This window comes from Phascolarctos cinereus, unplaced genomic scaffold (assembly GCF_003287225.1).
Source record: "Phascolarctos cinereus isolate Bilbo 61053 unplaced genomic scaffold, phaCin_HiC Scaffold_726;HRSCAF=1367, whole genome shotgun sequence".
Taxonomy (NCBI): Eukaryota; Metazoa; Chordata; class Mammalia; order Diprotodontia; family Phascolarctidae; genus Phascolarctos; species Phascolarctos cinereus.
In genome coordinates this window covers 389468896-389494198 of record NW_027556098.1, presented here as the reverse complement: position 1 = coordinate 389494198, position 25303 = coordinate 389468896, and the positions used below count along the sequence as shown (strand labels likewise).

General features: G+C 45.0%; 1 protein-coding gene across 6 annotated transcripts in view; it reads right to left on the bottom strand.

Annotated features, from left to right (window-relative positions):
- The window catches only part of MAD2L2 (mitotic arrest deficient 2 like 2), a 27883-nt gene extending 2580 nt beyond the window's left edge, over positions 1-25303 (bottom strand). The window contains exons 1-8 of one of the 6 annotated variants that reach the window (XM_020973873.2): positions 24317-24472; positions 21530-21570; positions 15686-15737; positions 15440-15558; positions 9221-9292; positions 8046-8146; positions 6920-7014; positions 6106-6179 (exon numbers count right to left, since the gene is read on the bottom strand). In XM_020973873.2, the coding sequence (XP_020829532.1) occupies positions 6106-6179; positions 6920-7014; positions 8046-8146; positions 9221-9292; positions 15440-15558; positions 15686-15725 (501 nt within the window). In that variant the 5' untranslated portion in view covers positions 15726-15737; positions 21530-21570; positions 24317-24472. Of the gene's footprint in view, positions 1-6105; positions 6180-6919; positions 7015-8045; positions 8147-9220; positions 9293-15439; positions 15559-15685; positions 15738-15971; positions 16038-17090; positions 17227-21529; positions 21571-24316; positions 24473-25117 lie in introns of those variants that run through there. The other 5 variants (XM_020973881.2, XM_078145677.1, XM_078145678.1 and 2 more) reach the window with 5 other exon arrangements.

Here is a 25303-nt window from a genome sequence, read left to right as displayed (position 1 = left end):
CACAAATTTGACCTTATGTAAAGAATTGTAAAAGAAATCCATATTCCAGAAAAAATCTGTTAATTTTATTGTACGTGACTATTCTCTCTCTCTCTCCCTCCTCCCCCTCCTCCTCCTCCTCCTCCTCCTCCTCCTCCTCTTCTTCTTCTTCTTCTTCTTCTTCTTTTCTTCTTCTTCTTCTTCTCTTCTTCTTCTTCTTCTCCTCTTCCTCCTCCCTCCTCCTCCTCCCCCTTTCCAGCTTCCAGCTTCCCACCCCACACCCTCCCAACTGGAAAAAAAAAATGAAGCAAAAGAACAGATGGGTGCTATCAATAGTCACATGAAGGAAAAAACCGACCAAAAGAATAAAAAACACACAAAAAAATAAAAGCAAAAATAGTATGCTTTGATCTGCATTCAGACTCCATCAGTTCTTTCTCTGGATGTGGATAGCATTTTTCTTCATGAGTCCTTTGGAATTGTTTTGGATCATTGTATTGCTGAGAAGAGCTAAGTCATTCACAGTTGATTATCCTTACAATGTTGCTGTTACTGTGTACAATGTTCTCCTGGTTCTGCTCACTTCACTCTGCATCAGTTCATGTCAGTCTTTCCAGGCTTTTCTGAAATTGTCCTGCTCGTCCATTTCTTACAGCACAATAGTATTTATTCTATCATCATATATCAGAACTTGTTCAGCCATTCCCAATTGATGGGCAACCCCTCAATTTCTAATTCTTTGCCACCACAAAAAGAGCTTAGTACAAGTAGGTCCTTCCTCCCTCCCCCCCCTTTTTTAATTAATTTATTTTGAATTATCAACAATCACTTCCATAAAATTTGAGTTTTAAATTCCCCCCCCCCTTAGACAGCACACAATCTGATACAGGCTATATATACACATTCCTATTAAACATATTTTCACATTAGTGATGTTGTAAGTAAGAATTAGAATCAATAGGAGGAGCCACCAGAAAGAGGAAACAAAACACAACGGAAGAAAAAAAATAGTAAATAGTATGCTTTGATCTGCATGCAAACTCCATAGTTCTTTCTTCTTTGTGGATAGCATTTTCCATCACAAGGCCTTTGGAGATGACTTAGATCCTTGTATTACTGAGAAGGGTTAAGTCTATCAATATTAGTCTTCGCACAAAGTAGCTGTTATTGCATACAGCATTCTCCTGATTCTGCTCACTTCACTCAGCATCAGACCATACCAGTCTTTCCAGGTTTTTCTGAAGTCAGCCTGTTCATCATTTCTTATAGCACAATAGTATTCCACTACATTCATATACCACAACTTGTTCAGGCATTCCCCAATTGATGGGCATCCTCTCAATTTCCAATTCTTTGCCACCACAAAAAGAGCTGCTATGAATATTTTTGCACATGTGGCTCCTTTTCCCATTATATGATCTCTCTGTGATATAGCCCTAGAAGTGCTATTGCTGGGGCAAAGGGTATGCACATTTTTATAGTCCTTTGGGCATAGTTCCAAATTGCTCTACAAAATGGTTGGATCATTTCACAGTTCCACCAGCAATGCATTAGTGTTCCAACTTTCCTACATCTTCTCCAAAATTTATCATTTTCCTGTTTTGTCATGTTGGCCAATCTGATAGGTGTGATGTGGTACCTCAGAGTTGTTTTGATTTGCATTTCTCTAATTAATAGTGATTTAGAGCATTTTTTTCATATGACTATAGATGGCTTTAATTTCTTCATCTGAGTACTGCCTGTTCATATCCTTTGACCATTTATCAATTGGGGAATGACTTGTATTCTTATAAATCTGTCTTAATTCTCTATATACTTTAGAAATAAGGCCCTTATCAGAGTCTGGTTATAAAAATTTTTCCCAATTTTCTACTTTCCTTCTAAACTTGGTTGCATTGGCTTTGTTTGTGCAAAAATTTTTCAATTTAATGTAATCAAAGTTATCCATTTTGCTTTTCATAATGTTCTCTATCTCCTGTTTGGTCATGAATTCTTCTGTTCTCCACAAATCTGATAGCTAAACTATTCCTTGCTCTCCCAGTTTGCTTACAGTATCAGCCTTGATATCTAAACCATGAACCCATTTTGACTTTATTTTGGTATATGGTGTGAGATTTGGGTCTATGCCTAGTTTCTGCCATACTCTTTTCCAGTTTTCCCAGCAGTTTTTGTCAAAGAGTAAGTTCTCCCAGAAGCTGAGGTCTTTGGGTTTATCAAATAATAGATTATTATAGTCATTGACTACTGCATCCTGCATACTTAACCTATTCCACTGATCCACCACTCTATTTCTTAGCCAGTTCCAAGCAATTTTGGTGATTGCTGCTTTATAATACAATTTAAGATCTAGAATGGCTAGGCCACCTTCCCCTGCATTTCTTTTCCTTCCCCTTTTTTTAATCTCTGTGGGATACAGAGCTAGTAGTGGTATTGGTGGATCAGAGGTTACACAGAGTTTGACTGCCCTTTGGGTATGAATGGTTGGATCCAGAATGGTTGGATCAATTCACAACTCCACCAACAGTCACTAATGCACCATTAATCGAGTCATAAACCAGTGTAACCATTTTTTTTTTAGGCAATTGGGGTTAAGTGACTTGCCCAGGGTCATACAGCTAGTAAGTGTCAAGTGTTTAGTCTGAGGCCAGATTTGAACTCAGGTCCTCCTGACTTCAGGGCCGGTGCTCTATCCACTGCACCACCTAGCTACCCCCCAGTGTAACCATTTTGGAGAGCAATTTGGAACTACACCCAAAATTAGCACAATCAGGAGAATGTTGCACATAGTAACAGCAATATTGTAAGGATGATCGACTGTGAAAGACTGGACTGCCCCAAGACAGTTCCAAAGAAACCATAATGAAAAATGCTGTCCTTCTCCAGAGAGAGAGAAAACCGATAAACTCTGAATGCAGTTTGAAGCATATTTTTTTAACTTTATTTTTCTTGTTTTATTTTTTGTCTGAGTTTCTTTGGCAATATGGCTAATATGGAAATGTGTTTTTAATGACTTCACATGTATAACTGATATCAAATCAAATTGCTTGTCTTCTTAAAGAGGAGAAGGGGAAGAAAGGAGGGAGAGAATTTGGAACTTAAAATTTTTAAAATTAATTTTTAAAAAAAACTGTACATGTAACTGGGGAGTATTTAATGAAATAAAAATTTTTTAAAGAAAGAAGAAAAAAAAAGAATCTTTGGCCATAGGGAATCCCTTCCTGTTTTGAGGCATAGCACCTAGAGGGAGATCCCTTACAGGACAGCCTTACAATCTGGCCTTTTTACCAGTTGTCATCTTAGTCCCTGCCTTTCTTGATGATCCAATCAAACCAGATTCCACTGGGAGTCTCCTCCCTACCTCCCAGCCTTGGCTAATCCTGTTGTATGTGTTTAGAATGTTTCCAGGCCCCACCTTCACTTGCTAAATTCTCACCCATCCTTTGTCCTATCTTTCCCCTTCCTTTTGTATCCCCAGCTTTTAGCATAGGCCTGGCATACAGTAGGTGCTTAATAAATGCTTATTAGACGCTTAACAAATACTTATTAACTGACTGCCACACATACCTTTTGTTTTCACTTTTAGATTTGTTTTCACACATAAACCTTTTGTTTTCACTTTCAGATTACAGATTTAGAGCTGGAAGGGACTTCACAGGCCATCTAGTTCAAACCCCCCCCCCCCCCCCCCCGATTTTACACAGGGAGAAACCAAGGTCTGAACATCACAGAGTACTTTGTGTGGCATCTCTCTAGTGCAGAAATTCCCAAACTTATTTGGCCTACCACCGCCTTTTCAAAAAAAAAAATTACTCAGAATTCCCTGGAAATCTTTTTTTTTCCTTTTTCTTTTTCTATTTTTTTTTTTTGGAGAGGCAATTGGAGTTAAGTGACTTGCCCAGGATCACTCTGCTAATAAGTGTCAAGTATCTGGTCTGAGACCGGATTTGAACTTAGGTCCTCCTGACTCCAGGGCCGGTGCTCTCTCCACTGCACCACCTCGCTGCCCCAAAAATCTTTCTTTAACCTTTTAACGGTTTTTTGAAATTTGTGTCATTTCAAAAAATACATAATTTTTTTTAAATGATGCATCTTAAATTTAATAATTTATTATAAATGTATGGGCTTTTTTTCCTGCATTGAAATTTTGATGACGCAATATTGCATCACGTAACCATATGGTATCATATTGTAAACAAGTCATTAGTCATATATATTTCTGCCCATGCAGGCTGGACTTCCCAACAATGTGCAACATGCTCGCCTGCCAACACTTGCTTGTTAAGACCTGCCAGCGGACTTGACCCCTGATCTGTTATAATTTGCATTTTGTGTGTTTATTTGGAAAACAATATGGTCACTATGACTTCAACTGTTACATAACAGATGAAACACGTATGAACAGTGTTTCAAAATTTCCTTATGCTTCCACCAGCTCCTTATTTTTATTCAAGGCCCCCCCAGTTGCACCTGAGGCTGCTACTGCCCCCTTGGATCGTTCTAGCATCCCCCACTTTAGGAATCTCTGCTCTAGTGCACTTACTACAGATTTTCTATATCATGGTTATTTCCCAATATGCTTTGACTGGTTTCCCTTGTGTCTAACAGAGTCCCTATACAGAGTAGGTGCTTAATAAAAGCTTGTTGTCTAATTTTATGTCTGTTTCTTCTCTCCCTATTAAGTCATAGGCCTGACCCTCATGGAGCTCGCAGTCTCTCTAAGCAGGGTCTCAGTTTCCCCCAGCCATATGTTAACAGGGTCTATAAGCTTTTTATCCTTCCAAGTGGCCCCCCCAGTCATACCACTACCTACCTTTTGCACACTGTGGGTGATGAATAATTTTTAAAAATTTAATAAACAGTTATTAAGCATCTACTGTGTGCTAGGCACTGTGCTGGGAGGTTTGGACCTTTAACAAGGGTTAGGCTTAGATACATCCACCAGATCCCACAGATTTCCTTTTGAAGCGCACCCACACCCCTCTCCTCCCATCAGCCCTGTGATACCAGAAGGATGTTTTTCTCCTCCCCATTTTATGGGTATCTCCTCCTGGCATAAGAAATGGCTGGTTCTGACAGGACCACCTTTTCTGTAAAGGCCCAGAGACAGAGGCTCCTCACTCAGCTGGCCAGAGAGCAGATGGACTGTTTTGGGCAGACAATCACCTGCTAAGCTGAGAAGGGGAGAGAGGACCACTCCCATATGCCATGGTGCAGATGACAAGCCATCCCTGCCTATCTACCTAGTTCAAACCTCATCTGCCACCCTCCCTGAGCTCACCAAGGATGGTCCCTCCAACCCACTAGGATCCTTGCACATCTCCTTAGCATCATGACTGCCAAAGTCAAGCAGCGAACTGTGGAGTCATCACCCCTTTCTTTCCCCACAAAATCCCAGACCCTGGAAGTACTGAGTGGTCCTGATTGGTGAGTAAAGGTCAACTCACCCAACTCACCATTATCAACCTAGCAGGTCCCTGACCTTGCTTCAGACCCTGGGCAGACCCTGCCATTTGCCCTACATTATCTACTCCCTGCACCCAAAGACCATGCCCCTCCTACCTGGGAGTTCATCCACCCAGCTTTGGACCTCCTGGTCTGAGACTGGACTGTCCAGAGTACATGAGGCAGTCCATACTCAGCCAATCCACAACATGTCCAGGCAGCTCTAAACCATGTTTGTCATACTGTCCAGCCACCCCAAGTGTCTCACCATCTTCCCTGCCTTTCCTCCCCAACACCTCTCACTGGCTTGGGATACATTAATCTCATCAACACCACCTTCTGGAATGGGCATGATAATCTTAACTTAACGGCTCCATTCTGAATCCCTGCGATCCTCAGACCACAATCCTCCTCCTTTCTTGGCCTCCATCCCCAGACATACTGTCTCCCCCAGAGGCTAAAGGTTATCTCACTTAGGTATTTGTCTCTTCAGTGCATACATAGCAGGCATTTTGCAAATGCTTTTTCGTTTACTCATTCATACTGACTTCAGCCATTCACAGGTGAGGAATCAGGTGGCAAGCGGGAAAAAGACCGCTGCAAGTTCACATAGCAAGTCCCTGTCAGAAGCAAAACTGGAGACCAAACATCCTCAAGACATTACCGTCAGGGATCAGAACTCACCTTGATCACCTGAATCTTCTCCATGTTTCGTGTGGCCGCTTCCCGCGTGTGGACCAAGACAGTGAAGGTGCAGCCTGCGTAGGGCAGGAGGGGACATCAGAGCAGGAGGAGAAGGGTGGTACCCACTGAGAGGAAGCCTGATCACTCCCCCGTCTCCTTTCCATCTGCCCTTCCCAGCTGGCCAGCTGTACCACAGTGCTCTGGCCTTTGAATACTCAGGGTAAAATGACCCGGGGCCTGCACCACTGGACCCATCATCCAAGACTAGTTTCCTTCAAGGCCATCCCCACTTCTGCCCACTCAAAGCCTCTGTCCTTTCAGCACTCCCTGGTCTAATGAAGATTAAATATAGGTGTGGAAAGACTTAAGGACAGTCTCTTTTTTAAAAATGGACATACATAAGTAGAAATGGTCACAGTGGAAATAGACTACAGCCTCACTAAAGTAGAGTGGACAGTGTGATTGGACCCAGGAGAATTAAGTCCATCGTGGAAGACTTCCATGAGGTGGCAAGGGGGAAGCTGGGCTCTGAAGAATGGGAGGGGTACAAATGGCTTCATGAAAGAGGCAGAGTAATGGGCTGGGTTGGAGCACACCCCATGGAGCATATGGGGCACTGGACCAAGGTGTGTGCATCCCCAGGAGTGCTGGAGGAATTCAGCTCTGCTCGAGGAACGGCCTCTACGAAGCTCCCCTCCAGGCCCATCCACAAGGACAGATGCCCAACGGGATGGACACCAATCCAGGAGAGAACAGACAGGAAAAAACCAGCAAACACCCAAAGCCCAGCGTCAGAACACTCAACAGGGCCTACCTGGGGGGTTGTGGTCCAGGACGGCATCACAGACGCTGATCTTCAGGATGAAGGCACGAAGTAGCTGCTCCACATGAGACAGCAGAGAGTCTGAGCTGGGAATGAGAGGAGCTCGTGACCCACCCTGTGTGCACTGGAGGGAGCTTTCACCAACAGGCCTCACCCACCCAGTGAGAGTCAGCTGGAGCCTTGGAAGATCATCTCAATTAATTCTCCTCATTTTATAGATGGAGAAACTAGGGCCCAGAGAGAAGAAGCCACGTGACAAGATGAAACTGGAACTCAAAGACCCTGAAGGTCGGGTGGTCTTTTCACTAAAGCCATGTAAGTAGAGTCTAGCAAAGGGTTCTGGGTCCCCTCCATCAGTCTGCCCCATTCTTTGGGTCTCCTAAGCACATCAGTATGGGGCTTTAGCATGATATTGCTACATGGGGACAAAAAACAAGAGGAGAATTGAAGACATGGGTTCAAATCCTCACTCTGCTCCCTGGTGACCTTGGATAAATCACTTTACCTTCCAGCCTTTTTTTCCTCTAAAATTGGGTGGTGGAAGTACTAGATCCCTCTGAGCCCTCTTCTAGCTACAGACCTATGATCCTATGAGAAATGCCAAGCTACACATAGGTATGCCCTTTTTTGACCTTCCTCAGCCTCAGTTCTTCATCCCTAAAATCTAGAGGTTAGACCAGGCCCTCTGGCAGTCTGAGGAAGCCTGTGAACAGACCCCTTTTCAGAATCATGTTTTTAAATGCCTAAAAATAAAATATATAGGACTATAAAAGAAGCCACTTCTACTGAAATGTGGTTATCAAATTGTTAGAAAATAAGCTCATGGGGTCAGGTCAAGAACCCCAATGTTCTCTGTGATGAGGTCCTTTCTGGTTCTATCAGACATCCCATGCTGTGACATTCTCCAGTCTAAGGTTCCTCCCCTCTGACATTTTCTGAGCTAGAATCCCTCTAAGTTCTATCATTATGGGTACTAAGGGTCCCACCTAGCTCTAACATTTTAACAATGTTCTAAGCTCTTAAGTTCTCCCTTCTAAGGCCATGTTCTTCTTTATCTGAGCAATCCTCCCGTTCTGTGACTCTTTTCAAAGAAGGGAGGCCAGAGTTCTGGGCTTACCTGATAGAAAGCAGTGGAGGCTGAGTGATTTCGAAGACAAATCTCTCCACTGGGTGGTGCTCTTTGTCCAAAATCACCACCACGACCTTCTCCACATCATTCTGCAAATATAGGTCATCCCATCCCACAGCAACATCAACCACAGCGACCATAACAATTTAGAAACCAGCATCTTAGTGCCCACATCTTTCTCAGGCATCCCACAGCGGGCAGAGAGACCCAGAACACAAACCCCCAAGTCCTCCATAGGTCAGAGTTATGAAAATCGCCTAAAGTCAGTCGGTGCCCAAAGACCCCTGCTTTTGCTCCCTTCTATTCCTGAAGTCAGTCAACAATCAAGTCCATAAGCATTTATGAAGCGCCTACTGTGTGCCAGGCACTATGCTAAGGGTTAAAGATAAAAAGAAAAGTAAAACCACCCCCTGCCCTCCAGGACTTTGCTTCCTAATGGGAGAGACAACATGCAAACTATGTCCAGACATGGTGAATGGAAGATAATGGTGGTGGGGGGAAGGCACACAGTAGAGTAATCTAGGCATTGAATTTTGACTCTGTGCATGTGTGTGTGTGTGTGTGTGTGTGTGTGATTTCATTCAATACCACCTGGTAAGGAAGCTCCTTCACCTATGCAGATATCAACTGTTCTTTACCTTGCCAAAGAGAGTGGCCTGGGCACCGAGAGGTACCAATCCTGGCTTGCCCAAAGGCCATCCTGCCAGTATGTGTCAGGCCAGCTCTCTACCACTGTGCTATCCTGCATCTCTGTCTATCATGTAACCAATACAAGAGAGAAACATTGCGCAGGAGACAAAGAGGATGGGCTGCATCTGGATTCAGAGGATCACAGCTTTAGAGGCAGAGGGGGCGTTAGAGACTATTAACTCTCTCATTTTAGAGAAGAGGAAACAGAGGACCCAGGTTCCAATATCCACTCAGCTACTTACTACCCCTGTGAATTTGGGTAAGCCATTTCAACCCATCTGGGCCTCAGTTTATCAGTCTGTAAAATGAAGAGGCTAGACTAGATGATCTCCAAGGACCCTTCAGCCCTAGATTTAATCAGATGACCTGTCTCAATGCTCAGCCAGAATCCATGAGGAGCACAGTGAGGCAGCTAGAAAGGACCAGAGGGACTGGGGGATCTGCAGGGCAGGGGCAGCACCATTACTACTCACCTTCTCCAGTAGTGGCTTAACGCAGTGAAGGGTATCTTGAATGTACTGATTCAGCTCCGGATGGCAGGACATCTGTTCATAGAAGAACCAAGAAAGAGGTCCTTGGGATAATCACTCAGCATTTATTAAGCTCCTACTATGTACACAGAGCAGATGCTGAGGATACAGAGACTAAAAAAGAGTAAAACTATCTCTGCCCTAAAGCCACAAGTAATCCGACTGCAATAGAGCCAAGGAAGAAACAAGGAAAAAGAGAAAGGGAATAAGGGTGGAATGGAGGAGCCCAAGAACTGCTATCCCCACCCTCATCTCCCCTGGTTCAGTGGTTATCAATGGGCATGCCATGGGTGTGCCACAAAATGTTGCATGTAATTATAGAAAAAAGGTCATTTGTAAATAATTTTTATATAAATTTGACTTCACCAGCATATGCACCAAAGTGAGTCAAGTATTCACAAAATTTAAAAGGAAAAAAAAAACACAACTTGCCCATCAGCCATAGGCTCAAGACACCTCAGAACAGAGAGAACCTTGAACTCACAAGAAACAAAAACGGCGGCTCTCACTGAGGGGAAAACTTTGTGTATGTATCACATGCCTCCCAGCTGCCAATTTAAATCTTCAGTACGGAGAGCAATTTGGAACTATGTCCAAAGGACTCTTTGACCCAGCAATACCACCACCAGGTCCGTAATCCAAAGAGATCAAAGGAAAAGGAAAAGGACCTATACATACAAAAATATTTATAGAAGTTCTTTTTGTAGACTCATGATGGAAAATGCTATCCACATCCAAAGAAGTATGGAGTCTGAATGCAGATCAAAGCATTCTCTTTTTTTGTTTGTTTTTTCTTTCTTGTAGTTTTTCCCTTTTGTTCTGATTCTTCTTTCACAACATGACCAATGTGGAAATGTGTTTAACGTGATTGCTTACCATATTTGGGAGGTGGATGGGAGGGAGAAAAAAAATTTGGACCTCAAAATCTTACAAAAGTGAAAGCTGAAAACTATCTTTACTCATAATTGGAAAAAATAAAATACTGTTAAGTGGAAAAAAATAAAAAACAGATTGTTACTGTTTAAAACAAAGTTCTTTTTCTGGTGGCAATTGGGGAGATGCCCATCAACTGGGGAATAGCTGAGTAAGTTCTGGTATGTGAATGTGATGGAATACTATTATGCCATAAGAAATGATGAGCAGCTATCAGCCCCTGGCATCCGCCTCCTTTGCACCCTACAATGGTGCAGCCCCCTACACGTCAAGGGTTTGACACGGTACACAAAAGAAGTGGGGAATGAAGTATTGGACTCCTTGTGCTGAACTCCATTTTGTTTCCTGACCTTCACCTTGTATGCCCTTCTTCACAGAAGTAGGAGTTCCCGCCTTAGAAAACCTGCCAAGAAAGATACCTGCCCCAATCTTATTCCATGATCCTTACATGGTCCCAAAGGCAGGATTAACCAATCGCTTGTTTGGCTTCTGTAACTTCCCGCTTATGCAACCCCTGAATGTTTTCTCTATGGCCTCTGCCCTTATAAACTCAAGCTCTGCCCCTGATCAGGGCTGCTCGATTTGGGTATGTACCCCTTGCAGCCGTGCGCTAATAAATCCATATTTCAAATTTAAAAAAAAAAGAAAAGAAATGATGAGCAGGATGGCTTCAGAAAAACTTGGGAAGACTCACATGAACTGATGCAGAGTGAAGTGAGCAGAACCAGGAGAACATTGTGCAAAGTAACAGGAATACCGTAAGGATGATTAACTGTGAATGACTTAGCAATTTTGATCAAGATAATGATCCAAGACAATTCCAAAGGACCCATGATAAAAATCACTACCTACTTCCAGAGAGTGAACTGATGAGCTCTGAATGCAGACTGAAGCACATTTTTTTTTGTCTGTGTTTTCTTTAACAACACAGTTAGTATGGAAATATAGTTTGAAAGACTACACGACAGTAACTGACATAAAATCAGCCTTCTCAAGGAGGGGAGAGGGGCAGCAGGAGGGAGGGACAGAATTTGGAATGCAAATTTCTGAAAAATGATTGCTTAAAATATTTTTACAAGCAATTGGGAAATATTTAATGAAATAAATAAAAGCGTATTTTTAAAAATAGAAAAAAATCTTCAGCATGCCCTGAAGGCAAAGAATGCTGTGGCATGAGCCAAAAACAAACAAACAAACAGAATGATTTAAAGACCACCACCCTAGAACAGTTCAAGGTTCTGTCTTTAATGAGGGGACAAAGGAGATATTTGGAAAAAGGCCTAGCCATCCTTCACTATTGGGGACACCACCACTCTCACAAGGATACCCTCCCAATAAGCCCAATTTGCCCTTAATGTTAACCCTTCCAAGGGCAGCTAGGTGACATAGTGCACAGAGAGCCAGGCCTGGAGTCACAAAGACCTGAGTATCAATTTAGCCTAAGACACTTACTAGCTCTGTGACCCTGGGCAAGTCACTTCACCCTGTTTGCCTCAGTTTCCTCATCTCTAAAATGAGCTGGAGAAGGAAATGGCAGACCAGTCCAGTATCTTTGCCAAGAAAATCCCAAATAGAGTCACAAAGAGTCAGATATAGCTGAAAAGACTGAACAACAAAACCCTTCCATACATTGTTATCTCCCCATTAGAATCTAAGCTTCTTTGCTTTTGTATTTATACTTAACACAGTCAGTGTTTACTAAAGGCTTTTCATCCGAGCTCTAACTTAATTCAATTTAACAACAAAAAAATTACAACTACAAAAACCATCAGTCCCCACCCTAGAACAGCATTTCATTATTAACAGTAAGCCTTTACATGGTGCTTTACAAATGTGATCTCCTTTTATCTGTACAACAACCTTGGCAGGGAGGTGCTGTTATTATTTCCACTTTACTGCTGAGGAAACTGAGGCAAACAGAGGGTGAGTGGCTTGCCCACAGCCACAGACAGTAAGTACCTGAGGCCACATTTGAATTCAGGGCTTGATGTCTTTATCCATTATATGTCAGGAAATAGGCTAGGAGCTGGGACTAGAGAGACAAAATGAAGCCACACTGCCATCAAGGAGGGGAGATCCCATGTTTTCTCCCTGCTGTGCAAAGTGGGGAGATCTTTTGTTCTTATTAAGACTTGACTTCCATCCTTCAAAGGGGAAAAAGCACTAGACCTGTAGTTTTATTTGGTATAGGGAACTCCCTCCACCAAAGCAGATCAGCCTCTTTGTCTTCTCTGACACTAAAGTCTTGACTTATCCAAGGTCACACAGCCAGTAGGTGTCAAAGGTTGGAACCACTCTCAGGGCCAGCTCTCTACTCACTATGCCAACTGCTTCTCTGCAGGCTTCAAGCTTCACTTGATTCTCAAAATTCAGAATAGGGCCAAAAAGCCATATGTGGGAATCCAGAGGCCTTTCCTGAATCCTTCAGTCTCCAGTGCATTCCCCTGTAATACTGTTCAGTTGTTTTTCAGTCAGGTCTGACTCTTTGTGACTCTATTTGGGGTTTTCTTGGCAAAGACACTGGAGTGGTTTGCCATTTCCTTCTCCAGTTCATTTTACAGATGAGGAAACTGAGGCAAACAGGCTGAAATGACTTGCCCAGGGTCACACAGCTAGTAAATGTCTGGGGCTGGTTTTAACTCAGGTCTTCCTGACTCCAGGCCAGACCAGTGAGCTATCTCCACCCCCCCCCTCCACCTCCCACCTATGCCAGCTGCCCATATCACCCTGCAATATCATCCTATATTTATTTTGTATACACACCCACATATGTTTATTTCCCCAAAAAGAATATAAACTCTTTGAGGGCAAGATTCTTTTACTTGTCTATGTATCCCCAGCACCTGGCGCAAAGTAGGTCCATGATAATAATATGCTAATAATAACAATAAATGTTGATCGATCTTACTCTATCCATCTATTACCTTTTTTCTAAGTTGAGTGGGGGGAGGAAGGATGAAAATTACAACTGTTGTGTTTGCTCTATCAAATAAGGGGAAGAGAACATATAAAAAGGGAGTAGTGACCAGGGAGGGCCATTTTGGTTAGGAAAGTTATGGTGGAGCCAACAAAGAGCAGTAGATTGACACATTCTTTCCATGGACCACAACAGCAGTTGACTTGATTATGGACCCAGCATTGGAAGGGGTGGAGGCTTCCCATCTCTTTCCCATCCCAAATCTGGTTAGGAGACATTAAGGGAGGTTTAGGATTGGATAAAGCCCAACCAGGCATTCAGAGATAAGAAGAGTTAATGAATGAAAGAACAATTTTCTGGGTAGCTTCTCTGGCTTTGCTGTCTTCTCTCCCTGAGATCACCTAGAAAAATTTTTCTTTCCCAGTCAACAATTTCGAAGGAGATTAGGGGGAGGATGATTTCATTCACAAGTGGGCCAGGAAAAATGAAGGGCTCTGGGGATCTCAGAGGCCAAGGAAGGACCAGGGGTCAACTTGCCAGGGCTCCAGGGCTCAGGCTCAGAAGAAAAGCCAGCAAGCCCTCCGAGACAAGAGGGTGTAGCTCAGCTTTCACTGTTCTTCCTTTCACACCTGGGACATTCCTTTTCTCAGAATAGGACTCTAAAAACTTCCACAGATTAGAAGAATCTCAGAGGTGGGAAAGACTCCCGAGGACAGCTAGTCAAACCCGTGCCAAGAAGGAATCCCAAAGAGACCCAAGACACAGGTCTGCCCCTGCCCCCAACCCCCACCACACTCCTCCAAAGACCTACTGAGGATTCCTGGAGCCTTCCTCATTTCCGGCACTCTGTAACCCACCCTGGAAGTCTAGGATCAAGGCAGCTAGGTATCCTACTGGGCCTACAGTCAGGAAGACCTGAGTTCAAATCCTCAGATACTTACTAGCCATATGACCCTGGGCAAGTCTTACCCTCTATTTGCCTCAGTTTTATCAATTGTAAAATGAAGATAATAACAGCCCCCACCTCCCAGGGTTGTTTTGAGGATCAGATCTGATAATATTTGGAAAGCACTGAGCACAGCGTCTGGAACACAGTGGGCTCTACATAAATGCCAGCTGTTATTTTTAAAGACTGCTTCTACTTCCCAGCATGGTGCTCCGGTTTAGCGATTTCTTTTGAAGCTTCCTTTCAGAACCATGGACTTGGAAGGACTTCAGAGGTGATCTAATCCCACCAGCACCTTCAAGGTTCAGTTCCAAGCATGGGAGTTTGACGTGAGGCCTTTCCTGAATCCCTCAGCTGCTAAATACTTTCCCCTGAAATACCAGCCTGCATTTATTCTGTATTTCCTACACCCACGTCGCTTTCCCCAAGAGACATCAAATCAGGGAGCAGCAGAAATTACATTGGAAATGCAGTCAGTGACTGCTCTTCATTCCCCATCAGCTGCTTTTCTGGAACACCAGGCCTCCCCCAGGGTAAGCTCATCACCTGAAATCGAATCATCCTGGAAATTGATCCAGCCTCCACACTCTTCACCTCAGATGCCCCTCCCCCCCCCCCCCGACTGGAGGGAGGGGCAGCAAACTCCTCACAAAGCCTCCCTTTAGCACACTCAGAACTTCCCTGGCTAAACCGGTTTCCTTCCCTTCCATTTGACTGTAAGCTTGTTGAGGGCAGGGATTGTCATTCTTGTTCTTATTTATATCCCTAGCACTTAGTACAATGCCTGGCGCAGAGTAGGTGCTTAATAAATGTTTACTGACTACCTTCCCACCTTGTACAATTCAATAAACAAGTGCTGGGGATACAAGAGAGGAGCCATGCCACCTCTGTTGGGCTCAGTTTTTTCACCTTTAAAACGAAAGGGTTGAATCACATAATCCCCTGAGGCTCCTTCCTGCTCTAGAGCTATGATACACCCAAAAGTGAGCATCTAGCTTCCACTAGACGATTTCCTACTCACAGGGCACCCACTATCCCCTAAGAAAGCCTGCCCCGCTTCTCAACAGCTGTTTGGAAATTTTCCTTATAACCAACCAAAATCTGCCTCTCTGCCACTTTCACCTGGTTCTGTCTTTTCGGCTAAAAGGAGCAGTCAAAAACCCCTTTCCACGTGAGCACCCTTTGAGCTATGAAAATAGCTATCAAGTATGTTTTCTAGGGCAAATAGCCCAGGTTTTCCAAATGATACCAATGTGGCATACTCTCCTGTCCCCTTGTCCCCCTGGACCCAAGTGACTTTATCAACAATGTCCTTCATAAAATGAGTTGAGCAAGAACCAAATATCCTCACAGCTCCATCCCCTACCTGGACAGGCACATTGTACTTCTTTCTCTTCTGGAAGATTCCAATAGGGTAAACCTCTCGGACATAGAGGATGAGATGCACAGCCACTTCCAAGAATTCACAGAGAACATCAGCCACAACTGGAAACAGGGAAACACGCTGTGAGGTGCCGCTGGGTGAGCAGATTCACACCCAGTGACACCACCACCACAGCCAGCCTGATGTCAGCTCTCCAGCAGGAGTGTCTGAAAAACTGAGAGCTCTTACCTTGTCCAAAGTTAAGGTCCTGACGAGTGAGGGTGGTCATTCTTCTGGCCACCTGGGAGAGGAGAAAGAAGGCCTAGTCTCTTTCCAAAGCAACTGCTCAGCCTAATTGTATCCACTGTCCCACCGAACCCAAAGGGACAAAGAGGCACTCAGATCCACATGGGTAAAGAAATAGAACCTTAAATTATTATTATACAGATTTAAATTTATATAAATAAAATCATTATTAAATTATCCAACATATACAATTAATTAAAGTGAAATTAAGAACTTAAGAAGCCCTTACACTTCCAGGGGAGACTTCATCTGCCACCCAGACTGGTGGGTTCAGGCTGCTGTTGATCCCTTCTTCCTAATGGGAAAGGAAAGTCTCCAAAACCCTACTGCTGAGCACCATCCCTATTGCTCCCCTGAATCCTAACAGCTGGAGTCACGTTAGGGCAGCCTAGACTGCAAAGATATTCCTACATAATATCAATGATAATAATAGCTAACATCTACATAGCCACATTTGCAAAGTGCTTCACATATATAATTTCATTTGATTCATAACAACCCTATGAAAATATGACCTCCTTGAGGGAAGGAACTGTTTCAGGTTTGTTTGTTTTTTTCCCTTCATTTTGCCATTGTCCTGGTATCCCCAGTACCTAGTACACATAATTAGCATTTTAAAATGTTTACTGAATAAATGAGTGAACAGACTAGCCTTCACCCTCCAGGTTCCCACACTCTAAGGCCTCAGAAGCCAATGCTGTGTAACGGATGGGGATGAGAAGACAAAAAAATGAAATGAAACCATCTCTAGCCTCCTGGAAGTTTAAGAGAAATTAACCAGAACTGCTGGACCAAACAAACCCGAGGGTAGTAGGGACGGGTGATCAGGTTTTTGGGGAGGGAAAGGGGTCCCACAGTAAAATAAGCATGGTCCCCTTCTTCCAGGCGTCTGGAGGGTAGCACGGGGCTCTGGTTTGCCAAGCCTAAGCCGGTCATCTGAACCCAAGGCCCTCCCACGGCCAAGACTGCAGGCAGCCGAGGGCCCAGGAAAGTTCAGTCTCCACGTCCCCCTTCCTGGGATTTCCAGGATGGTGGGGGGTCGGAGGAGGTGGGAGGAAGGAAGGGGCGCCCCTAGAATGCTCGCCTGAAAATGAGGACCCCCGAAACATGCAGCTGCCGTGGAGGCGGCGGGGGAGAAGGAGCCTGGAAAGGGGGGCGATCTGAGAAGGGGAAAGGCTGCTAGCCTCTCTCCCACGCTCGGACAGTGCACAACTGGCTCCGGCGGCGGGTCCGGGGCACAGTTGGCACAGCTGGCAGCAGCAGCTGGGCAGCGCCCTGCACCCCTCTCCGCTACACAATACCCACCCGCCCGGCACCCCTCCTCCCTTCGACCCCAGGGGACCAGTACCGGCTGCTGGCGCTCAGCGCGAGGCTAACGAACCCAGACACTCGGCTCCGGCTCCCGCTCCTTCTCTACCCGCGGCCCCAGCGCGGAACCCCGGTCTCCCAGGAGCGCGGTGGGGTGACGTCCCACCGCCTCCCACCGGGTCCTAGCGCCCGTCAGATTCCGGGCTCCGCCCCTATCCCGGGCCCGCACCTACGCCACGCTTCGCCCCTCCCCTGCGCGCTCCGCGGAGCCCCCAGCGGCGGAGATGTTGGCAACATCTGGACAGGTGGGAAGGAGCCGCAAAGCCAGGATGCTTTACAAGCCCTGTCCCCAAGAAGTTTAAAACTATAACTTTTCAAAGCCCAAAGAAATATTAGAGATCATCAAGTGAGATTTTATTTGTAAAGCGCTCAAATAGTAAGCGCTAACATGTTCGTTATTATTATCTTTTAACTTCTTCCTTCCCAAACGACCTTACTAGTTAACTACCTTGTATATACTTAGCAATGCGCTAAATATGGGCACTTGGCAAGTCACTTAACCTCGGCCTCAGTTTCCTTATCTGTAAAATGGGCATATCCATAGCACCTAGCTCACAGAGTTGTTGAGAGGATCAAATGAAATACCACACGTAAATAACTTTGCAAACCTTAAATGTTAGCTATCATTATGATATGTTTGTATTTATTAACTTTATGGTGGATATATTTTTGTACGTATTTATTGTCTCCCTTATAAAAATGTAACCTCAATTCTTTGTTATAAAGGATAGCTCTCTGGGAGGGAGAGCCAGATACATACAAAAGGAAATCTGGTTGATGTAAAAAATGAAAGATATAAATAAAATTTTATTTTTTAAAAACATAACAACTGGCTCAGATTCTTATAATCTAGCCAATAGCTTACTAATGTTCAGACTCCTTAAGAGTCTGCCCAATATGACCAATGTTCTGATAATGTTCTTGTCTTTGGCTAAAAAAAATAATAATAATAACAACTAGCATTCATGTATCGCTTTTTAGGGTTTATAAAATGCTTTACATGTATTAACTCAATGTAAACTCACTGTGACTAGGGATTGTTTTATTCTTTGTACTTGTATTCCCAGCTCCTAACACAGGCCTGGCACACAGTAGATGCTTAATAAACTCTTGTTGATTAATTGACCTTTGACCAACCAGTTCATTTTACAGAGATTAAATTATTTTCCCCAGGTCACACAGATAGAAAGGTTAGCGATCAAACTGCTAACTCAGGAATCGAACCTGGAATATTTGCTGATCCTTATCGGAAGTCTATCTCTAGCCTTCAGCCAAAGGGTATTCACATTTATGGAAGGCAGCAGTTTAAAGTTCATTAACACTTTAACTTGTTAGGATGAATATAAGCTCCATGGGAGTAGGGACTTTTCCATTCCTTGTTTTACATCTCCAGTGCCTGGTACTTAGTAGGTGCCCAATAGTAGGTGCTGATGATTGAATGATTGTGACCCCTCCCAGAAGTATTTGCTTTCACCCTGACCCACTGGAAGGAAAGGATTCTGGGGTTAATGGGAGAAGGCAACTTATCCCTCAGGGAGTCAGAGTAGTATAGTGAAATGAATGGCGGTTCTGAAGTCAAAAAGAGCTGGGTTCAAATACTGACTACTACCTCTGTGACCCCCAAGCCAGTTGCTTAAGCCTTGGTTTCCTTCTCTATAAAATTGAGGGGGCTGGACTATATGGGGTCAAGAACCAGAAGGGACCTTCGAGATCACCTAGTCAGCCACTTTATTTTACAGAGAAGGAAACTGAGGCCCAGAGAGGAAGAGGAACTCAAACCTAAGTCTTCTGACTCCAAATCCGGGGCTCTTTCCATTTCCTTTTGTAGTTTAGAATTAGGTGGACTTTTCCTTGGATCCCCTAAAATTATGCCATGTCTCATTACGTGTACTCGAAAGATCAATCTTTTGACTAAACCAACTAAATATGGAGGAACGAGCCCATTTGCTCCTCTTGAAGGTTAGTATGGCTTTTGTGACCATAGTCTTCAAGGGGAAAACCTTTCTTTGCCTCCCTTCAACCTATTCAGTCTCTATATTACTGGGGGGCTATGTGGGCTCAGGATTTTTAGCTTTAGGGCCCTTATGAGACAACTACCATAATTCTCAGGAAGCCAATTCCAGAGGGCTCCTGATTCCTCTTTCACTTCCCTCTGCCACCATCTTTTCCTCTCCTCATTCTGTAATCTACATACACCTAGAACTGCCTCCCTCCCACCTCCAATCCCAACCATCTGGCATATGAACCTTTGCCTTCCAGGTATTTATGTGGATCAATCTCCCACCGTATTGAAAAAGACAGAAGTCAGACATCCAATCTCCACATTTTACAAAGGAAGAAACCAAATCCAAGTAGGGATTTGGGGATTTGACCGTGTTGACCTTGTTTGTCTTTATTCTGCCACATTAGTTTGGACTTCAGCACAAGGGGCAGTGGAAAGACCAGTAGACTTGGATTTAGAAGACCTGTGTTTAAACCCCAGCTTGTGTGACCTGCAGCAAGTCAATTTATTGCCCTAAACCTCTACTTCTTCATCTGTAAAATGGAGGGTGGGGTGCTAAATTACCTCTGAGACCCCTTCTATTTCTAGAACTATGATTCAGTACAGACAGATATATCCTTTTTGATCATCCTGAGACTCAGTTCCCCATCTCTAAAATTTGGGTGTTGGACAAGATCAAAGATTCTTAACTTTTGGAGCCCTTTGGCAGTGTCTGGTGAAGTCCATGGACTGCTTCTCAGAAGCATGTTTTTAAAACAAATTCATAATTGAAGGAAATGCTAAATTTCAGCTACAAGTTAGTCAAAATAAAGATGTCATTTTTTCCTAGCCAAATTCACAGCCCTGGAATAGAGTGTGCCTTCCAGATCTAAATCTATCACCTCATGAGACCCTGAGAAGAGAAGGGACTTATCCAGGGTCACACAGATAGTTAAGGGGACACCGGGGGGGGGGCTCTCCTGTCTTCCAAGCATTGACCCTGGGGTTTGAAGGCTATAGAAGACAGAAGCAATGATGCTAAGTGGCAGAATTAGGAAAGATGAGGGATTTGGAGAAAGGAGGATAGGGGAAAGGACAGATTGTAAACCAACAATGGAGAAGGAGATTGTCCAGAGGGCAGATGCTTTGAGGAAAGGACATTAGTTATTCCCATTTGGGTCACTGTAATCTGATTCCTCATGAGCTTGATTATATCATGCTGATGGATGGTCATGGTGTCTAGATTGAATTTGGAGTTAATTTATGAAAGTCTGAAACATCCTTTGCATGGTGGAATGTTATTTGAGATAATTTGCACATTTCCCATGATGACTAGGTAGGAGGGAGTCTAGGATAAAAAGCTAAATGTTTGGGAGGAGAGAGAGTATTTGCCAACTGCAATCAGCTTCCTGGGGAAATGCGGCAGGGCCCTGAGGGGAAAACACTCGAGAAGGTTTTAAAATGGAAACTGGGAATGAAAAAGCAGAGGGAGTGGGAGCAATGGAGCCACAAACCTCACGTGAAGCTTGTGGCTTGTCCGCTTACTGAAGGGATAGATGGGTGGATGGATGGAGAGATAGAAGAGTAAATATATGGATGGGCGGATAGGTGGATAGATGGAGAGATAGAAGAGCAAATATATGGATGGGTGGATGGCAGGATAGATGGGTAAATAGATAGATGAGTAGATGGATGGATGGGTGCACAGATGGATGGATGGATAGATAGAAGAGTAAATATAAGGATGGGTGGATGGCTGGAGAGATGGGTAAATAGATGGATGAGTAGATGGATGGATGGGTGGACAGATGGATGGATGGATAGATAGATGGATGAATGAATAGATGGATGGGGAGATGGATGGGCAAATGGATGGATAGATGGATGACCTGAAAGGGGGCTTTAGTTTCAGCTGTAAAAATTGGTTGGATTAGATTACCCTTGTATCTATATCAGTGATCCTATGATCATCATTAGGTTGGCCACTAGGTGATGTATTTTTGGCCATCACAACTTTCAATCATTCAATTTGATTGAAAAAGCATTTATTAAGCACTTGCTATATACAAAAAAAACAGTCTGTTATCAGATAGAGTACTGGAATCAGGAAGACCTGAGTTCAAATACAGCCTCAGATACTAACTAGCTATATGACCCTGGGCAAGTCACCCAACATCTCTCAGGCTCAGTTTCCTCACCTGCAAAATGGGGACAACATATAGACCCTATTCAACAGGGTTGTTGTGAAGATCCAGTGAGACAATATATGCAAAGCACTTTGCAAACCTTAAAGCACTACAGAAATATAGCTGTTACAAGTCACTTAACCCCAATTGCCTCACCAAAAAAAAATTGGGGGCATCTAGTTGGTGAAATGAATAGAGCTCCTGCCTTGGAGGACCCGAGTTCAAATCTGGCCTCAGACACATGACACTTACTGTGTGACCCTGGGCAAGTCACTTAACCCCGATTGCTTCACCTAAAAAGCAAAAAAAATTAATAATAATAACTGTTATTATTATAATAAAGCACAGTGCTAGGCACTAGAGACAAAAAGGTTTTGGGTTTTGTTTCATTTTTTTATAGTCCCTGCTTTCAAGGAGCTAACGTTCTGCTGACCAACTAAGGGTGGTGATCTAAGCCAAAGAAAGGAGTGTTCTCACAAATTGGAAGGGACCTCATCGGCCATCTAGCTGATCCCAACCCTTCTCAGGGGGCAGGGGTGGGAGTGGAACCTGGGATGTCATTGATATAGGGAACTCCCAGAATGGAAACTCTCTACCAGTGCAAACCCACAGCTCTTGTACAATTTTTTGTTCATAGAGATTTGCCCAGAAGGAAAGAGGCAATCTGTATCAGAAGAGGAACTTAAACCCAGATCTCCCTGACTGAGAGGCTAGCTCTCTATCTACTAGGTAATCCTGCCTCAACAAAAACTTCCCTCTACAACACTATTGGTCAGTGGTCCTCCAACCTCTGCTTAAAGACCTCCAGGGGGACACTGTCTCCTACTTTGCAGGGGGCCTATACCACTTCAAAACCCTTCTTGTTGTTGGGAAATTTTTTCTTACACTAAGTTTAAACTGTCTCCTCTATGACTTCAGGCCATGGCTCCTTGTACTGCCAGCTGGGGGCCCTTCAAAGATTAGAAATCAGTCACCATGCCTTGCCTGTCTTCCTTTTCCTGGCTAAATTCCAGGGTTTTGAAAGTCATCCTGAGGCTACACTGGAAAGAGCCCTGAAAAGGGTTCTGAGAGAGTGATGGGAACTGGGTTTGATTCCAGCTTCTGCCTGTGTGACCCTGGGTAAGTCATTAACCACCCTGGGCCTGTTTCCTCATCTGGAAAAGACGGGGTTGAATTGAATGCCCACTGAGGCATCATCTTCCAGTACAACAGCTATGATTCTAACCCAGCATGGCCTCCAGTCCATCTCACCATCCTGACCATCCTATTCTGGAGGCAGCTTCGTAGCACAGTGGATAGAGAGCTGTGCCTGGAGTCAGGAAGACCTGAGCTCAAATCTGGCTGCGTGACCCTGGGCAAGTCACTTAACCTCTATCTGTCTCAGTTTCCTCAACTGTAAAATGAGGATCATAACAGCACCCACCTCCCAGGATAATTGTGAGGATCAAATAAGATAATATTCGGAAAGTGCTTAGGACAGTCTGCCACATAGTAGGCACTTTAAAAACATTTATTCCTTTCCCTCCCCGCCCCCCCCACCTTCCTCTTTGGGATGTTTTCCAGCTCATCTTCCTAAAATCTGATGCATAGAATGCAAAACAACAACAATCTTAGATCTGATACAGAAAAAGAGGGTAGCCTCTAAATGATTAAAGGTTATCCTACAGGACAGAACCCAGGTCTGACTCTACTACACAGCACCGTCAGTCATACCTGCTGTTTCTCTTATAGGTCCTTTCTTTTTTTACACACACACACACACCCCAGATTGGCCTCTGAGCTCAGGAAGTATTTCCAAGGCATGCAATCCTGCTGAGCTAACCTGGGTTAGGGAGTTCGAAACGGGGAGCCCTAAAGTATCCCTCATTCATGGATCATTCACATTATGTCTAAATTCAAGAGGCCCTGGGGTCCAATGGAACACCATAATTATTTTCCCTTGGCAGCTGAAGCAAAGCAGCCCCTGAGTATTCAGGAGTCTATTCATAACCGGCTTCTTCTGCTCTTGCTTCCTCTCACCTGAGTCACCAACATCATTTAAGCTGGTAACATCAGGCTGCCCCAAGAAACACAGGCCAGTGCAAAGACCACCCTCACCTACAGCCTCAGCAAGGGACTTACTGACATAGGACTTATTTCACAGAAACAAAGATCCATAGCCCAAAGGAGATCATATCTGTAAAGCACTTAGCACAGTGCCTATAGTAGGCACTTCAATGTTTATTTCCTTCCTTCCTTTCATAGAGAGACCCTGAAATTAAGGTCCAAATCCCCATTTAACAGATTAGTCTTAAAGGGATCAAGAGACTTATCTAGGGTCACAAAGAGGCAGAGATAGGCTTTCTCCTGCCTTCTCCTTGAATGCTTTCCCCACTACAACACCCTGCCATTTGTAGAAAGAAGAAACAAGGCACAGATCACATCACAGCCACTGTTCCACAAGCGCCAGAGCCAGGCTTCTGTCCATGTGAATCTTTTGGTCTGCACTTGGCTGGGCTGCAAACCTTCCAGTAAAGCGTCTTCTTTCTCCCCTCCTTCCTGATTTACCATCATTACATGATTATTCCCCAGTCTCACATTGCCCCTCAGAAGGTATTAAGCAATGAAGTTCAGTTCAGTAGATTTAATGTGTCTGAGCTGGGTCCTCTTTCCCAGTTCCAAAGAGAAACAATTCTCATTCCTCTTGTTCTTACTCCATTGATTGGGAATCCAATGATTCCCTGACTCCCATGCCTCCTATAAGGAGAAAGAGCCTGGGGACCTAGCCCACCCCAACTCTTCCCCCCCATCCTCTCCAGTTGCTAGTATCCTTTGATCATACTACCAAACATGGCACAAGTGACCCAGGCAATGAGTTATGGGGACTAGAAGACCTATAAATCCAGCCTTCTCCACCTTCCCTCAGTCAGGGACTGCTACATTCTTTTGGCTGGGAAGTGGGAGCCAAGGTTGTGGGGGGGGGCGGTGGAGAGAGACTCGTGGGCTTCAGCTTCCAGGAGCCTGAGACGGATTTTCCAGGCCGTGGCAGCCCCTTCTTACCTCCCCTGCAGTTTGATGGATGAGCTGGGGCAGAGTCTTTGTGCTGAGCTCAGGGCCTGAGTGATTTCAATAGTTGGGCCGGGAAGTGTGAGGCATTAACTTGGCCCCCATGGGCTTGGTGGCAGACTGAAAGGAGAGGGGAGGGGGGGAGGGGAATAGAGGAAAGGGAGGCAGGGAGGAGGGGCATAAAGAGAGGAGAAACCAGAGGTACTCTTCCCTCTTCCCTCTTCATCCCTCCTTTTCTCTTCCAACCTGGAGGAGGAGTGAGACGAGAAGCTAGGAATACAGCTATCAGCTCAGGTGCTCAGGGTGGGGGCACACACTGTGCCTCCTTACCCACTTCAGATTACAATTCCAGCAATACCCCGCACTCACACCCCAAAGCAAGCCGTAAAGCCCTAGGGAGGCGGTCCCCCACCCCCTTCTTCCACCACTCTGACTTTCTGATGTTCCGCCAGGGCCCCACTGGTCTTCCTCCATCAGTCCGCCCCCGCCTCCCCCCACTGATTTGTTCCATTCCATTTGACAGGAAAAAGGGGATAATCTCTTTGGGGACCGCCAGTCCCCGGCCCGGCCAGACGCTCCCGCCAGCTGAGCGGGCTGCCTTGATCTCATTGTTGGGGTCCCGCTTCACGTCCCCCCGCGGCTCTGGGCATCCCATTCACTTTGGGGAGAGGAGGGAAAGGGAGGGGAAGGAAAGGGGCCCGGGGGCCTACTCTGGGCCTGCCCGGGGACCCTAGCACAGGAGATGGGGGCGGGGGTGGGGATGGGGATGGGGGGACAAGTTGGAGCTGTACGTACTGGGAGGTTCGGGCCCCCGCCGGTCCCCGCACGCCTCTGGCCGCGCCGCCCTTTGTCTGCTCCCTTTGTCTCCAAGTCTCTCTCGCGCGCAGTGCCTCTGCCTCTGGGGAGCCGCCAGGCGGAGAGCAGCTGGCGGGGGCGCGCGGGGGCTCGGGAGCGCGCGGGGGGAGCCGGCCGGGCCCCCTG